The sequence below is a fragment of the Anguilla rostrata genome, chromosome 8 (assembly GCF_018555375.3).
Source record: "Anguilla rostrata isolate EN2019 chromosome 8, ASM1855537v3, whole genome shotgun sequence".
Classification (NCBI taxonomy): Eukaryota; Metazoa; Chordata; class Actinopteri; order Anguilliformes; family Anguillidae; genus Anguilla; species Anguilla rostrata.
Genome location: NC_057940.1, coordinates 56,874,920 through 56,892,437, shown reverse-complemented (window position 1 = coordinate 56,892,437; position 17,518 = coordinate 56,874,920). Strand labels below are relative to the sequence as shown.

Sequence of the window (17,518 nt, the reverse complement as noted above, 5' to 3'; positions counted from 1 at the left end):
TCAGACCGGACACCTGTTTCTCCCTCTCATTCGAGCGCGGGACACGGTGGCATTTAAAATACCAAATGGCGATAATATGTTATCCAGCCACCTGCTGATTGTATACAATTAGACATTTAGGAGATATTTGAAATAATAATTAATGTGTTCGTTACAGGATCTGTTGTACACTGTCAATTCAAATTGACACATAAAATCCGATCCAACAACCACATTCTCATTTTTAAACCGTAAAATCTGCTCAGAGAGTCTGTACACTAAGTGACACGGACCGCACTAATTCAATTTAGTTTATAATGAATCCATTCGCCATTTCCGCTAAGCACGTGTCACTGATGCTATCTAGTGCAAATTACAGGTATTGCAACCTGTCACCTCTAACAGTTTTTTTTAACCATTTTTTGTTTCCACATAAAACACAAGCGATGTAGGCTACTTCGTCCTAAAGTACATCGCTTGTGTTATATGTGGATAATTATTATAATTTCTTAAACGTGGACTGCAGGTCGCAACCAGCTCATAATTTTATTTGTTTTCCAAAATATTTGTTTTATATAAAACATTGATGATTCACACGTCATTTTATCAGTCCATACTCCTAACCGCTTTGGCATACCAGGACACATATTGGGTCTACGAGGTTTGGAGCCCGCAGACGAATCGCAAAGTAAAAGTAAGTCTTCGAACGGGAAATCTGCGGCGAACAGCGCGCGCCGTATATTCTCTGCGTCCGGAGACAATTCTGACAACGGATTGCCGCAAATAAAAACAACACACACACGCGCGTAAAGCGTCTTTGTAAATCAGTGTCAGAAAATTTATTTTTGTGTGGAAAATGTTTCACCTGACAACCTTCATTTGAATAAATAAAAAAAAAACATTAGAAAAAATGACAATAAATACAATAATAAAAATAAATTAAATTGTGTTAGTAAGACTTGGCACACCTGCTGGAGTTAAGAGAGAAGTAAACTGAATTTCTTTTCTCTTGGTCTCTAATCTTTCCCTCAGGCTGAGCCATTAAACAGTGTTTGTCCAGCACCTTTTAACCTCAGCGGCCATGTTTAAGGAGGAAGGGGCATTTCTGGGAACCAGCTACCTCTCCACCTCCATCCAGTCAGCACTACCTACCTGACCCTACCTGACCCAGCAGTATAAATCTTCTTTCCTGCTAATCCCACTCCCTGTTCATTTTCGATAACACTGCCACGCTCTAGACACGCCCATTTCCTACCCTGTTCTCTTCCGTCCCTAACCTTCTTCTCTAACCACGCCCCTTTATTCTCTTAACTCTGCCCTCTCATGTTCCGTAGCACCCCCATAAGCCCTCCCATTTCTTATTGTTCTTCTTTCTGTCCCCCACCCCCTGCCACCCCTTTACACAGTTTGTGCAGTGTGTCTGTAAGCCCCACCCCCTTTCCATCACATCCTCAGTGTAAGCCCCGCCCCCTCCCTCACCAGGGCAGGGTGCTCCGGTACTCCTGAGCCCCGCCCCCTCAGGTAAGCCCCACCCCTCCCTTGCTCCCTCACCAGGGCAGGGTGCTCCTGTACTCCTGAGCCCCGCCCCCTCAGGTAAGCCCCGCCCCCTCCCTCCTTCACCAGGGCAGGGTGCTCCCGTACTCCTGAGCCCCGCCCCCTCAGATAAGCCCCACCCCTCCCTTGCTCCCTCACCAGGGCAGGGTGCTCCTGTACTCCTGAGCCCCGCCCCTCAGGTAAGCCCCGCCCCTCCCTCCTTCACCAGGGCAGGGTGCTCCTGTACTCCTGAGCCCCGCCCCCTCAGGTAAGCCCCGCCCCCTCCCTCCCTCACCAGGACGGGTGCTCCTCTACTCCTGAGCCCCGCCCCCTCAGGTAAGCCCCGCCCCCTCCCTCCCTCACCAGGGACGGGTGCTCCTGTACTCCTGAGCCCCGCCCCCTCAGGTAAGCCCCGCCCCCTCCCTCCCTCACCAGGGACGGGTGCTCCTGTACTCCTGTTTCTGCCGGACCCACTGAGCTGTAAAGCGGGGCTCTCCCACAGTCCAGGACCACCCTCCCCCCCGCTCTCTCTCCCCTCCTCCATCCTTCTCTTTCTGTCCCTCGTTCCCTCTCTCCGGCCTCCTGCCGTCCTGGGGAGCTACGGAGGTCTGTCCCTGCGAGGGAGGGGCGGGGCAGGGGGGCAGCGCCAGGGCCGAGGGTACAGGCCTGAAGAGAGGGGGAGAGGGAGGGAGAGAGAGAAGGGGAGGAAGAGAGGGAGGGAGGGAGGGAGAGAGAGGAGGGGGGGAGGGAGGGAGGGAGGGAGAGGGGGAGTGAGAGAGAAGTAATATTGAAATCCTGCTCCTGCTTGTGCTGAGGAACCCAGGGGTCATACTAAGGAAAGGATAAAGGCTCTAATGCACGATTCTCTCTCCCATACACAAGCTTGTGAGTTACAGTCACAGGTGTTACTGAAGCTGTAGCTCTACGAGGCTCTGTCTGGGGGAGAGAGAGCGGCTGGGGGTCGTTTAATGTTCCGTGTGTGAGGAGGAGCACACCTGTGTGTCCCAGAGCGGCTGGGGGTCGTTTAATGTTCCGTGTGTGAGGAGGAGCACACCTGTGTGTCCAGAGCGTGGGGTCTGTATGTTCCTGTGTGAGAGGAGCACACTGTGTGTCCCAGAGCGGCTGGGTCGTTAATGTTCCGTGTGTGAGGAGGAGCACACCTGTGTGTCCCAGAGCGGCTGGGGTCGTTAATGTTCAGTGGTGAGAGGAGCACACCTGTGTTCCCAGAGCGGCTGGGGTCTTATGTTCCGTGTGGGAGGAGGAGCACACCTGTGTGTCCCAGAGTGGCGGGGTCGTTTAATGTTCCGTGTGTGAGGAGGAGCACACCTGTGTGTCCCAGAGCGGCTGGGGGTCGTTTAATGTTCCGTGTGTGAGGAGGAGCACACCTGTGTGTCCCAGAGCGGCTGGGGGTCGTTTAATGTTCCGTGTGTGAGGAGGAGCACACCTGTGTGTCCCAGAGCGGCTGGGGGTCGTTTAATGTTCCGTGTGTGAGGAGGAGCACACCTGTCTACGTCTGTGTGTCCCAGAGCGGCTGTCTGTCCCTTTGTGTCAGCCCCTCTCTCTCTCTGCACTGGCTGCAGACCTGAAGGGCACACACGTTACAGCGCCGGCAGGTGAAACGCACACAGATGGGAAAAAACTTCATATCCCAGCATGCACTGCTGCAGCCACACTGCCAACTGGGAATGTGAGTTCTTTGTGCATGTCTCGTGTATCGTAGGGAAAACAGGGATGTGGGCTTTGTGTATCTACTATGGAAAATATGTGTTACCCACATTAGTCTGGAAACACGTAGGATTGGAAAGACATTTCAGAGGATGCAAAGTTATAGACTGAATACAGTGATTGATGTTGATTATGCACTATATAGCTCCCAAGTTCTACAAAACGGCACAAACAAGGCTTTTTTGCATTCTGGGAAATGTAGTCTTCTGACACTTTACCAGGCAGCTTGATGGAGCTTGGCTGTTTCTCCAACAACAGCCCAAGGTCTCTGCTGTTTATATGACGACTGTAGAGGTTGCCCCTGGCAACCAGTCCCTGTTGGCTGTGAAAGAAAGAAGGGAACGGAAAAGGAGAGCAAAAGGAGGGAGAGAAACAAAACAGAGGAGCAAGAGGGAGAGGTGGACAGAGGGGAACGGAGGTAGAAAGCAGAAGAGAGGGAAAGAGGAGGAGAGCGATGGGGTAATGGAGGAGGTAAGAAACAACGGAACAGAAAAAAGACAAAAAGTGTGGAAAGGAAGAAAAATAAAAACAGAAAAAATGGAAACAGAAGACAAATGAAATCATAATTAGCAAACATAAAAGAAAAAGCAAAATATGCTAAAGAAATAAAACCTGAAGAAAATGAAGCTAAAACATTTTTCAATTAAACAGGAGGACAAAAATGCGATGTGATGTCACAGCTCAAGAATGACAACTTCCAGAAGGAACACACACACAGGCGTGCGCGTGCACACACACGCACACACACGTACACACACACCTGTGCGCCCACACACGCATGCACATACACACCTGTGTGCGCACACACACATCTGTGCACAAACACGCACACACACACATACACACACCAGTGCGCGCACACATGCAAGCAAACACAAACTTGCAATTAACCAGCAAATGTAAGCACATGTGCACCATGGTCACAGTCAATCTAAGAGCGAAGTAGGAAGCCCTCGATCATAACTGACAAATATTAAATTATTAAATATTAATTATTAATATTATTTATTAAAAATTAAACATTAAGTGCCCTTGCAAAAGTTATTGAGAGACAACCACAGTCTCGAATCAGTCACCTATTGTTAAGTATCATCCACTGCGACTTGCTAGGTCAACAGCCCACTGACTGGCAACACTACATTTAAACAACATTAACTCAGGAAGTAATGAGGTAAGGCAGCGCAATTTATTAATGATAAACCAAGCAGATTTAGAGCACAACCAGCCATGTTGATCAAGTCTAAATTTACAGGGAGTTAAACAATGACATGGGCATACAGAGCAGCTGATTCTGGCTAGCTTTTTTTTTTCTTTTTTTTTACCTAAAATGGGAGGTAAATATGGAAACAAATCCAAAACATCATTATTTTATTTTTGTTTTAGATAATTAAAACAGCTATGAATGACTGAAACCCAAAAATAATTTTAAAAAATGTTCTTCCTTTCTTTTGCAATGCCAAAAATAAAACTTTTTTCTTCAAACAATTCTGTAACAAATTCAAACCGTTCTTGCTGCATTCTTCAAATTACAGCAGCTGTTGTGAGATGGGAATGCTGTTGTTTAAAAAAAATCCATTTATTAAAAAATATTTTAAAACTACACCAGTATCAAACAAACCAGAAAACCACACTTTATTCTGTGAAATGTCCCCCTCCCCCAGTGTTCCTGTTGTTGTAGGAGACATTTTAACAGCTTGTATGCTAGCTGAGGTCATCATTAGCTCTGCAGCTCACTTGAAAGACAATCAGATTTACTGGACAATATCCCGCCTTCTCTTCCTCTCTTTTCCATCCTCCTTTCTCTCTTTCTTTACCTCTGCCTTATTTACTCTCTCCATCTGCTGGAGGAAAGGTGGAGGATCCTTCCCTGTGGTACACAACCGACTGCTCCATGACTGTCAGTAAGGACAGTAAGGAAGGCTTAAAAAATAAAAAATCAACCAAGTAATAAGCCACACCCCCTGGTCTGTTCTAGGGCTGAAAAAAGGGGTCAAAGGTCAAAGCTCAATTGAAGGAGATCTGGGAGCGATTAAGGGAGCTACGAAGATGAACCCCACAGAACGAGGGAGCAAGAAAATGGGAGGATGGAGGGTGGGAAACAGAGGGGAACATGACATCGGACGTTGGACAGCAAACAGACGGAGTCAAAGACATGAAAAGGAAAACGAAAAGGACGAAACATATTTTTTGGGGAAGCGGAGAAGAGGCGGAGGGAAGGGGGGGCAGGAGGAGGGGGAGGGGGAGCAGAAAGAGAGAACAGGTCAGAAATGCCACAACAAAGCCGGAACGAGGGAGGGGTGGAGGGAGGAATCCCAACGGTAAACGAAGTGAGAAGTAAGTCTCTGTTCTGCAAACAATAACCGACTAACAAGAGACGAGCGAATGGCGCCCACCATCTGCCATGAAAACCAGCTGAATCAGCATCCCAGACTCCAGGACTGGAGTTAAACCTGCAGCCACAGCGCCCCCTCCAGGACTGGAGTTAAACCTGCAGCCACAGCGCCCCCTCCAGGACTGGAGTTAAACCTGCAGCCACAGCGCCCCCTCCAGGACTGGAGTTAAACCTGCAGACACTGCGGCCCTCCAGGACTGGAGTTAAACCTGCAGACACTGCGCCCCCTCCAGGACTGGAGTTTAACCTGCAGACACAGTGCCCCCTCCAGGACTGGAGTTAAACTTGCAGACACTGCTGCCCTCCAGGACTGGAGTTAAACCTGCAGACACTGCTGCCCTCCAAGACTGGAGTTAAACCTGCAGTTACAGCGCCCCCTCCAGGACTGGAGTTAAACCTGCAGTTACAGCGCCCCCTCCAAGACTGGAGTTAAACCTGCAGACACAGTGCCCCCTCCAGGACTGGAGCTGGAGATTCTCGCTAAAGACTCAGCCAGCAAGTTAGCCATGAAGCACACAGCTGAATCTCCAATCCACAGACTCCTCCAAAACATACTCAGTCATCATAAAAAGAACTACAATTCCCTCTAAACAAACTGTGTTTTCCATCGCAAAATCATTTCACATTGAAAAGTGTTTATTACACAAATTTTGTCATTCAAGTTTAAAAACGTTAAGCGAAGCTGCCTTTCTCATAGGTTCTTTCAAAGCATGAGTCACAGTATTCCAGAGGAAACCGCCATGATGTTTTTTCAGGACGAAATGAAAACTGTGGGGGAATGTTGGCAGAAAGTTTGTGTCCGAAATGCCCGCAACCTTTTTTCTGCATCTGGTTTGGGACGTTCAAATCAAGTGCGCTCCGGTGGTTTGGGGTAATGTTCTGATCATAACGCTATCTCACAACCATATCGAGGGGAAAGCTGGAATCATCCCCAACATTCTGGAAGCATTTTGTGTTAGTCTGGACTAGAATTACAACAGAAATGGAGGAACAAGAGCGTTTATTATCTTTAGGCTCTCATCCAGCGTGACTGACACAATTACGTTTTTTTAATTACAACTTATTTACCCAGCTGGATATTTTACAGAAGCAATTCAGGTTAAGTGCCTTTGCTCAAGGGTACAACGGCAATCCCTCACCTACGAATTGAACTCTAGAGGTCAGAGAGACAGTTTCTGCGTTAGGTAAGAGGAGAGGGGTGGGGGTGGGGGTGGGGTTGAGGGTGGTCACCTTTGAGGTCTCACCTGGTACGCCTGGCCCTGCAGTTCAAGTTCTCCAGGTACTGGGCGTGGGGGGTGGGGTCCCTGTAGGCCCCCGGGGAGGGGCCGGGCCGGGAGGGGGCGTGGCTGGGGGATGAGTTTACGCTCTGGGAGCGAGTGTACTGCGAAGGGAGGGAGACAGGAGGAGAGAGAGGAGGGAGGGTGTGGCGGACGAACGGCCAGGGCAGCACCTTCTGCTCCTCCCGCACCACTGAGGAAGAGGAGGAGGAGGAGGAGGAGGAAGATGGAGAAACAACATGAGGAGAGAATTAACACACTGACTGCTCTGCGAGAGAAGGTTAATACAGTATATATGCACTCCCTTCAGAAGAATGAGTCTACCACAGTGACATTACCCACAATGCATCTGTTCACACAACAATAAGGAGTATTTTTCTGCGGCATCAACAAAGACTGAATCAACAGCCTGCTGGAGTCAGCACTACTACAGACCCAGTTACACACTGGAGTACACACCTCTAACCACAAACACACTGGCCCAGTTACACACTGGAGTACACACCTCTAACAACAAACACACTGACCCAGTTACACACTGGAGTACACACCTCTAACCACAAACACACTGACCCAGTTACACACTGGAGTACACACCTCTAACAACAAACACACTGACCCAGTTACACACTGGAGTACACACCTCTAACAACAAACACACTGACCCAGTTACACACTGGAGTACACACCTCTAACAACAAACACACTGACCCAGTTACACACTGGTATTGTAAGAACATTTACACACAAACACACTGACCCAGTTACACACTGGTATTGTAAGGACATTTACACACAAACACACTGACCCAGTTACACACTGGTATTATAAGGACATTTACACACAAACACACTGACCCAATTACACACTGGTATTATAAGGACATTTACACACAAACACACTGAACCAGTTACACACTGGCATTGTAAGGACCTTTACCCACAAACGCACTGAACCAGAACAGAATACAGATTACAGCCACAATGTCACTGTTCTGGGGATATAATTACTGTCATCACAAACCCCCCAGAGTCGGGAAAGGGGAGAGCAGGAGGAGAGAGAGAGAGAGAGAGAGAGAGAGAGAGGGAGGGATGGAGAGAGAGAGAGAAACACGGGGCTCACCCTCTCTCTCCGTCAGTGAGTACGGTTTGATCTCTCCTTCCGGCTTTTTTGGGAGAGCTTTTCTCAGCTGTGCCGCTGTGTGAGGGAGAAGGAGAGAGAGAGAGAGAAAAAGAGAAAGAGGGAGAAGGAGAGAGAGAGGCCAGAAAGAGGAAGGAACTATTTAGGATGTAACAGATTTGCAATACAGATTTGCAAGAATAAAAACTCAAATTGTGTTGTAATGCAGCTTGTCATGAGAACAAATCAGCTCTAACCATGCATGTGCACGCACAGACACAAGCACACACACACACACGCACAAGCACACACACACGCACAAGCACACACACACACACACACGCACACACACACACACACACACACAAGCACACACACACGCACAAGTGCACGCACACGCACAAGTGCACCACGACACAAGCACACACACACACACGCACAAGCACACACACACGCACAAGTGCACGCACAGACACAAGCACACACACACACACGCACAAGCACACACACACGCACAAGTGCACGCACAGACACAAGCACACACACACACACGCACAAGTGCACGCACAGACACAAGCACACACACACAAGTGCACGCACAGACACAAGCACACACACACACGCACAAGTGCACGCACAGACACAAGCACACACACACACACACACGCACAAGCACACGGACACGAACACGCATACTCTCACACTCACAGACACATGCACGCACAAACACACACACACACACACACACACACACACACACAAGCACATGGACACGCATACTCTCACACTCACAGACACATGCACGCACAAACACACACACACACACACACAAGCACATGGACACGCATACTCTCACAGACACACACACTCATAGACGCACGTACACACACACACTCTCTCACACACACACAAGCACAACTCTCACACTCATATACACACACACTCATACACACACACACACACACACATGCACACTCATAGACACACACACACACACACAGCTTTAATCCTACAGAACTACAGTAGACTGCCTAAGCTTCATTGTTGTGGGAGAGGCTGTAACACTGGGGGGAGGGGGGTGTGGAGGGAGGGTGGTGGAGGGGGGGTGCGATGGTTCATGGGTTGCATCTAATTTAGGGAGCACAGACAGAGGTCAGCAGAACAGCAGAAAGAGAGAGAATGCCAGAAAGAGAGAGAAAGAAATCCTTCGATCTCGACTCAAAGGGTTCGGGGTCCAAACGCTAACAGAGAGGGAGAGAGGGATGAAAAGAAAAGCAGAGGTCTTACAAAAAGCTGAACATCCCCTGATCCATCAGGGGGGAGGGAAGCGACCCTGGGGGAGCGAGTGGAATGCCCATGAAAAAATCAACACTCCAGTGTTAAAATGCAGCTTTACCCGAGTAAAATTAACACTCCACAGTGTTAAAATGCAGCATTACCCAGTAAAATTAACACTCCACAGTGTTAAAATGCAGCATTACCCGAGTAAAATTAACTTTATAGTGTTAAAATGCAGCTTTACCCGAGTAAAATTAACACTCCACAGTGTTAAAAGGCAGGCATTACCTGAGTAAAACCAACACTTCATAAGGTTTAACTGTAGCTTTACCTGAGAAAAGCACTTTAGTGTTAAAATGCAGCTTTACCCAAGTAAAATGAACACTTTAATCTTAAAAAGCAGTTTTGCCCTCGTAAAATTGACTTTCAGTACGCCAACATACAGTTTTCCCGAGATTAACCAACTCTTCACAAGTGCTGAAATGCAATTTTTAAATTAATTAATTCAATTTAAAGTGCGGAATTGCAGTGCCAAAACAAAGTCACTCTTCTAAAAGAAAAACAAACATAAAAAATAATATCCAATGGAACAATAGTGTGGTAGCAGAATGATATCAGTATGATAGCAGTGCCAGGCTTTGCAGAATGATAGTACTGTGACATCACAATGACAATAGTGTGGTAGTAGAAAGACAGCAGTATGACAGCAGTGCCAGGTTAGCGGAATGATAATACTGTGACATCGCAATAACAGCAGTATGACAGTAACGTTATGTTAGTGTGACAGTAGCATGTCAGTGGAGTATGAAAACATAATCTGATGAGACCGAAGGTGTGGGACTGGGAGTGAACCCACGGCTGTGCCACTAACAGGTGAGAGAGACTTGACAGGTTTGAGAGAGACAGTGAATAGGCTCATTTTTATCAGGTTGTTCTGTCAGAGGGGCAGTGATCAGAGAGGGGAGGTACCAAAACAGGGACTGTCACAATGAGCCGAAATCCAGCACCTTAAACAGGCCAACAACAAGAAAATCCATTATTAATTAGCAATAGGGGTCATTCAGAGATCTGCTGGGTGCCTCCCTCTATGGGTAAACCAAGGTACTGTCATTATTTTGCAGTTACGAAACGAGAGAGTAAGTAATCAGTGAGTGTGTGTGAATGAACGAGTGGGGAAATGAGTGAGTGAAAGAGTGTGTGTGAGTGAGTGAGTGAATGATTGTGTGTAAGTCAATGAGTGAGTGAGTGAGTGAGTGAAAGATTGTGTGTAAGTCAATGAGAGAGTGAGTGAGTGAGTGAAAGATTGTGTGTAAGTCAATGAGTGAGTGAGTGAGTGAAAGATTGTGTGTAAGTCAATGAGTGAGTGAGTGAGTGAATAGTGAGTGTGTGATTAGAGTGAGTGTGTGTGTGAGTGAGTGTGTGAGTGAGTGAATAGAGTGAGTGAGTGTGTGACTAGAGTGAGTGAGTGAGTGAATAGAGTGAGTGAGTGTGTGAGTGAGTGAATAGAGTGAGTGAGTGAGTGAGTGTGTGAGTGAGTAAGTGAGTGTGTGACTAGAGTGAGTTAGTGAGTGTGTGAGTGAGTGAATAGAGTGAGTGAGTGTGTGTGCTAGTGAGTGAGTGTGTGAGTGAATAGAGTGAGTGAGTGAGTGTGTGAGTGAGTGAATAGACTGAGTGAGTGTGTGATTAGAGTGAGTGAGTGAGTGTGTGTGAGTGAGTGAATAGAGTGAGTGAGTGAGTGAGTGTGTGAGTGAGTGAATAGAGTGAGTGAGTGTGTGTGCTAGTGAGTAAGTGTGTGAGTGAATAGAGTGAGTGAGTGTGTGTGCTAGTGAGTAAGTGTGTGAGTGAATAGAGTGAGTGAGTGTGTGTGCTAGTGAGTAAGTGTGTGAGTGAATAGAGTGAGTGAGTGTGTGTGCTAGTGAGTAAGTGTGTGAGTGAATAGATGAGGAGTGTGTGTTAGTGAGTAGTGTGAGTGAATAGAGTGAGTGAGTGTGTGTGCTAGTGAGTAAGTGTGTGAGTGAATAGAGTGAGTGAGTGAGTGTGCTAGTGAGTAAGTGTGTGAGTGAATAGAGTGAGTGAGTAGGTGGGTGAGTTGGCAGTACTTATTTCCAGGATTGCTGGGCTACAGTCAAACATAAAACATCTATCTTTTAAAAATCAATCTTTAATTTTACCTGATCTATCTCTGAAGAATCCGTCAAACACCACAAAGTTATTTACCTGGAAGGGGGAGGAGAAGAGAGAGAGGGGGAGAGAGGGAGAGAGAGGGAGAAACCATGAGTCCAGTGTTAAATTTAGAAGCAGCAGCTGATGACTCATGAGAAATGTCTTTTACGCGGTTGCACAAGCAGACCTGTCAGGACACGGCGCGTCACGTCAGAGTCAGGGGCGAGAGCGAACAAACGGCCCACAAATCCTCCCTGTCAACGTTCAGCCTCAGAGGCTGCAGCTAACGCCAGAGCCACACCTTCCACCGTGACTGCACACCAGGATCCCCCACCCCAGCAACTTTAAAAAAATAATTCCAGCTCTGAATTCTGGGAGGAAAAGAAGCGTCTGCTGTGACATCATGCACAGACACGGGCATGACACATTCACACCTCAGCGACAGGGGCGGAAGAGGTTTCTTCCGAAGGAAACACTATGCGCACGTCTGTAAAAAAGTCCCGACTACAGCGGATACCAACCTGAATCACATCCTCCCCTCCCCAGGGTGAAATGAGTCCCAATTCGTCCTCTCCACAGGGTGAAATGAGTCCCGATTCGCCTTCGCGGTGAAATATCCATCTACTTCGGGGTGAAATGAGTCCCGATTCGTCCTCTCCCCAGGGTGAAATGAGTCCCGATTCGTCCTCTCCACAGGGTGAAATGACTCCCGATTCGTCCTCGCCACAGGGTGAAATGACTCCCGATTCGTCCTCTCCACAGGGTGAAATGAGTCCCGATTCGTTCTCTCCACAGGGTGAAATGAGTCCCGATTCGTCCACCCCACAGGGTGAAATGAGTCCCGATTCGTCCTCTCCACAGGGTGAAATGAGTCCCGATTCGTCCTCTCCACAGGGTGAAATGAGTCCCGATTCGTCCACCCCACAGGGTGAAATGAGTCCCGATTCGTCCTCTCCACAGGGTGAAATGACTCCCGATTCGTCCTCCCCAGGGTGAAATGACTCCCGATTCGTCCTCTCCACAGGGTGAAATGACTCCCGATTCGTCCTCTCCACAGGGTGAAATGACTCCCGATTCGTCCTCGCCACAGGGTGAAATGACTCCCGATTCGTCCTCTCCACAGGGTGAAATGAGTCCCGATTCGTCCTCTCCACAGGGTGAAATGACTCCCGATTCGTCCTCTCCCCAGGGTGAAATGAGTCCCGATTCGTTTATTCTGGAGCATCAGGTTTTTTCTATTACCACAGGAGTCATTTAAGCGGAAAACAGAATCTCTCGTGAAATCAGCGTCAGACAGGCGTATTCACAGGGTTTCCCCCAGAAAGGGCAGCAGGTTTGAAAAAGGAAACCCACAGTAAGTATCGCTTCTCACCTATGGATTTAGCAGAGACCTTCATGAAGCTCGGGGGGAGATTTGCATTTTTTGTTGCGTTCCCCAACACAACCTCCATGACACATATTTTCCACAACACACCCAGTAAATGCATCTCTGGTGCCCTAACAGTCTGGTATCTGTTAAGGCTCTGTTCCAGTGTGTGGATGGGCCCCATGGTCTGGTATCAGTTAAGGCTCTGTTCCAGTGTGTGGATGGGCCCCATGGTCTGGTATCTGTTAAGGCTCTGTTCCAGTGTGTGGATGGGCCCCATGGTCTGGTATCTGTTAAGGCTCTGTTCCAGTGTGTGGATGGTCTATGGTCTGGTATCTGTTAAGGCTCTGTTCCAGTGTGTGGATGGGCCCCATGGTCTGGTATCTGTTAAGGCTCTGTTCCAGTGTGTGGATGGGCCCCATGGTCTGGTATCTGTTAAGGCTCTGTTCCAGTGTGGGGGAGCCCATTCTTTTGTTAGCTTCCCACAAGCTCGATGCACCATGTTTATCACTCCAAGTATGTTTGGTGCCCATGTCTGGTATCTGTTAAGGCTCTGTTCCAGTGTGTGGATGGGCCCATGGTCTGGTATCTGTTAAGGCTCTGTTCCAGTGTGTGGATGGTTCCCACCGCCAGGAGCTGAATCTTGACTATGCCAGTATAATCTGGACTATACCAGTATAATCTGAACTACACCACTATAATTTGGGCTATGCCAGTATAATCTGGACTGTGCCAGTTAATCTGACTTACCAGTATGATATGGGCAGCCAGATAATCTGGACTATCCAGTAATTGGGCTATGCCAGTATGCTGGATACCCGTATTTGGCTACGCCAGTATAATCTGGACTACACCAGTATAATCTGGACTATACCAGTATAATCTGAACTACACCACTATAATTTGGGCTATGCCAGTATAATCTGGACTGTGCCAGTATAATCTGGACTACACCAGTATGATCTGGGCTATGCCAGTATAATCTGGACTATACCAGTATAATCTGGGCTATGCCAGTATAGTCTGGACTACACCAGTATAATTTGGGCTACGCCAGTATAATCTGGACTACACCAGTATAATCTGGACTACACCAGTATAATCTGGACTACACCAGTATAATCTAGGCTATGCCAGTATAATCTAGGCTATGCCAGTATAATCTGGACTGTGCCAGTATAATCTGGGCTATGCCAGTATAATATGGACTATGCCAGTATAATCTGGGCTATGCCAGTATAATCTGGACTATACCAGTATAATCTGGGCTATGCCAGTATAATCTGGACTACACCAGTATAATTTGGGCTATGCCAGTATAATCTGGACTACACCAGTATGATCTGTGGCTGGATGCCCTGTAGGCTGGAAGCCCTGTAGGCTGGTGCATAACTGCCTGTAGGTCTGGCCAGTGAGGCCGTGATTCAGTCGACTAGGAAGACCATCTCTCGTCGCTCACCAGCGACCCCTGGTGGTCAATCGGGCGCCCACGCGCTGCTTGCTGAAGCTGCGTATGAAGCGTCCTCCTCATACCCATGTCCGTGTGAAAAAAAGCAGGGTCTTGACGTGAAGAGACGACGTCACGAGAAGAACACGTGTTTATCTGCTCTTTTTGTAAATCCAAAAGAAGCACCCGTGGGCTTTCTAAAAAGCTTTTCTTTTTTTGTTACTGACCTACTTAACAATGATTTGAGTCATTTCTGCATGTCCTATATGCAAAACATGAAAAAAAAAAAGATTTATCAAAAAGAGAATGCGTTTGCAGTTCTTACTGTCCCTAACAGTTTTAGTCCTCAGGGAAAGGGGTTTTTTTGTTGCATTTTCAGGAGTCATATTCATCACGTTTCCGCTCTATGACAGACCGTAATTGTCACTGATATTTGTAACCACGCGTATCACTTTCCGCCGTGTATCGCCCTCTATCTGTTTGGACACATTTGTGCATCTGAAAGAGGTGAGGTCACGTCTTGGCAGAGAAGTGCAGAGAAATTCCAGGATGGATCACAGCTCTTCCCATTTCACAACCCAACCTGTACGATCAGACAAGAATCCTTCCTTATGCAGTGGTCCTCCTAACAGGGGCTTCTCACACACACACACACACACACACACACCACACACACACAAACACCACACACACACGCACGCACACACACACGCGCACACACACACACACACACACACACACACACACACACACCACACACACACACACACACACACACACACACACACACACACACACACACACGCACACACGCACACCACACACACACACACCCACACACACACACACAAACACCACACACACACACACACACAAACACACACACAGCATGTTAGCAAGTTTCTCACAAAGACAAGAGAATTGAGGTTGACAAGAGGTTGTATTGTTATGGATGTGGTTGTAACTACACAGAAATTTTGAAGCAGAACTTCAAAATTAGCTGGGCCTTCTTAGAAGACAGACTTCTATTTATTACAGAATGAGGCCCTGATTGGCTGATCGAACCTGCTGAGAGCTGTCACAAGACACAAGTCTGAAGACAAAGACATGAACACAATTTGTATTAAAAGCGAACGACTCCTTTAAGGAAACTCAGTAGGGAGGCTCGGCAAAACTGCTGCTTGGGGTGCGAGGGAGCATCGCGGTCTCGGATCGAACCCAACCCACGTCAGGGGCCGGCAGTCCCACAGGAGAGGCGCATAACTGGCTTTGCATTGCTCAGGGATACAGGAGGGATATAGTGGGTAGGGCCACACAGCAGTGTTTAAGGCTGTGATAGGGATACAGGCAGTAGGGATAGTCAGCACTGTTAATTGTTTAAGGGACTCCTGCTGGCTGTCTGGGTTGCCCATGTCTAGCTGACTCTGCATACGCGTATGATTGGGTCTCCTCCACCCCTCTCTACACATGTATGATTGGGTCTCCTCCACCCCTCTCTACAAGCGTATGATTGGGTCTCCTCCACCCCTCTCTACATGAGTATGATTGGGTCTCCTCCACCCCTCTCTCCACGCGTATGATTGGGTCTCCTCCACCCCTCTCTACACGCGTATGATTGGGTCTCCTCCACCCCTCTCTACACGCGTATGATTGGGTCTCCTCCACCCCTCTCTACATGCGTATGATTGGGTCTCCTCCACCCCTCTCTACACGCGTATGATTGGGTCTCCTCCACCCCTCTCTACACGCGTATGATTGGGTCTCCTCCACCCCTCTCTACACATGTATGATTGGGTCTCCTCCACCCCTCTCTACACATGTATGACTGGGTCTCCTCCACCCCTCTCTACACACGTATGATTGGGTCTCCTCCACCCCTCTCTCCACGCGTATGATTGGGTCTCCTCCACCCTCTCTACACGCGTATGATTGGGTTTCCTCCACCTCTCTACACGCGTATGATTGGGTCTCCTCCACCCCTCTCTACACGCGTATGATTGGGTCTCCTCCACCCCTCTCTACACGCATATGATTGGGTCTCCTCCACCCCTCTCTACACGCGTATGATTGGGTCTCCTCCACCCCTCTCTACACATGTATGATTGGGTCTCCTCCACCCCTCTCTCCACGCGTATGATTGGGTCTCCTCCACCCCTCTCTACACGCGTATGATTGGGTCTCCTCCACCCCTCTCTACACGCGTATGATTGGGTCTCCTCCACCCCTCTCTCCACGCGTATGATTGGGTCTCCTCCACCCCTGGTCTGCACGTGTGCAGCTTGCGGCTGCAGTGTGAGAAGAAGAAGTAGCAGGCAGGCACGTTTCGTAGGAGAACCGCAGGTTTTCTTTGCTCTTCCGAGCTGGCAGCAGGGGGCGTAGATGAGCACGCTCGTACATAGTTCGCAAATTGGACATAAAATATTCCGATTCATCAGATGCCAAAAAATTAAATGAAAAATGCTAATCTTTTGGCTTTATGAGCACATGCAGAAGGGGAAGGGATAAGAACTTACTTGAGGCACACTTTCCTTCAGGTCGTAATGCTTCTCAAGGAAAGACAGGAACTTGGGAGATGGTCTGTCATAGGCCATCCGCACAGGATCCACCCTCTTATGCTGACCAATCAGAATGCAGGACAAATGTACACACATTAGACGTCACAAATCTCTCAGCACAGGGAAAGACAAATAAACTATTTTTTCCTCTGAGTTTATCATGTTCAACAATCAGCAGAACCAAAACAGGATGGAATTACTGGCTTGTTTCACTGCTGTTTACTGACTACAACAGATTCTGGGAAGAGTCAATCAGCTTTTCAAATAACTTTTCATTCAAAAAATGTTCTGCAAAAAGATAGATAATAAATAACCTCGACAAGTCTGGTCTCGTCCGTCTCTTTTTATTCAACATTTGGCACAGATCCAGGAGCACCTGTACTCCAGAATCCAACCACATGTTCTACCCACATTTTTACCTCTCATTGCAGATCAGTAATTTAAGAGCTCCACCCTCATTTTCAGCCTCATCCCACACTTATCTTTCACCTCTTCCCTCCTTTTCTTCTCCTCCCCTTTTCCACTCTCACCTCTTCTTTTAACCTTTTATTTCACCCTCACTCAATTATACACACCAACACACACTGCTGACCCTGTTAAGTCCTCCAGTATACCATAATCCCCCCTGGCCCAAACACAGGAAGAGTCTCTCTCACCTGCAGCATGTAGCTGAAGAGCTCCAG

General features: G+C 48.0%; 1 protein-coding gene across 10 annotated transcripts in view; it reads right to left on the bottom strand.

Annotated features, from left to right (window-relative positions):
* Nucleotides 1-1,820: 1,820 nt before the first annotated feature.
* Nucleotides 1,821-17,518, bottom strand: part of atat1 (alpha tubulin acetyltransferase 1) — a 21,045-nt gene continuing 5,347 nt past the window's right edge. Inside the window, exons 5-13 of one of the 10 annotated variants that reach the window (XM_064349225.1) lie at nt 17,492-17,518; nt 16,794-16,895; nt 11,476-11,521; nt 9,314-9,359; nt 8,030-8,104; nt 6,860-7,099; nt 3,456-3,559; nt 3,016-3,094; nt 1,821-2,178 (exon numbers count right to left, since the gene is read on the bottom strand). The exon at nt 17,492-17,518 is cut by the window's right edge and continues 87 nt beyond it. In XM_064349225.1, coding sequence (XP_064205295.1) covers nt 1,941-2,178; nt 3,016-3,094; nt 3,456-3,559; nt 6,860-7,099; nt 8,030-8,104; nt 9,314-9,359; nt 11,476-11,521; nt 16,794-16,895; nt 17,492-17,518 — 957 coding nt within the window. In that variant the 3' untranslated portion in view covers nt 1,821-1,940. Of the gene's footprint in view, nt 2,179-3,015; nt 3,095-3,449; nt 3,560-3,814; nt 5,276-6,859; nt 7,100-8,029; nt 8,105-9,313; nt 9,360-11,475; nt 11,522-16,793; nt 16,896-17,491 lie in introns of those variants that run through there. The other 9 variants (XM_064349230.1, XM_064349227.1, XM_064349226.1 and 6 more) reach the window with 9 other exon arrangements.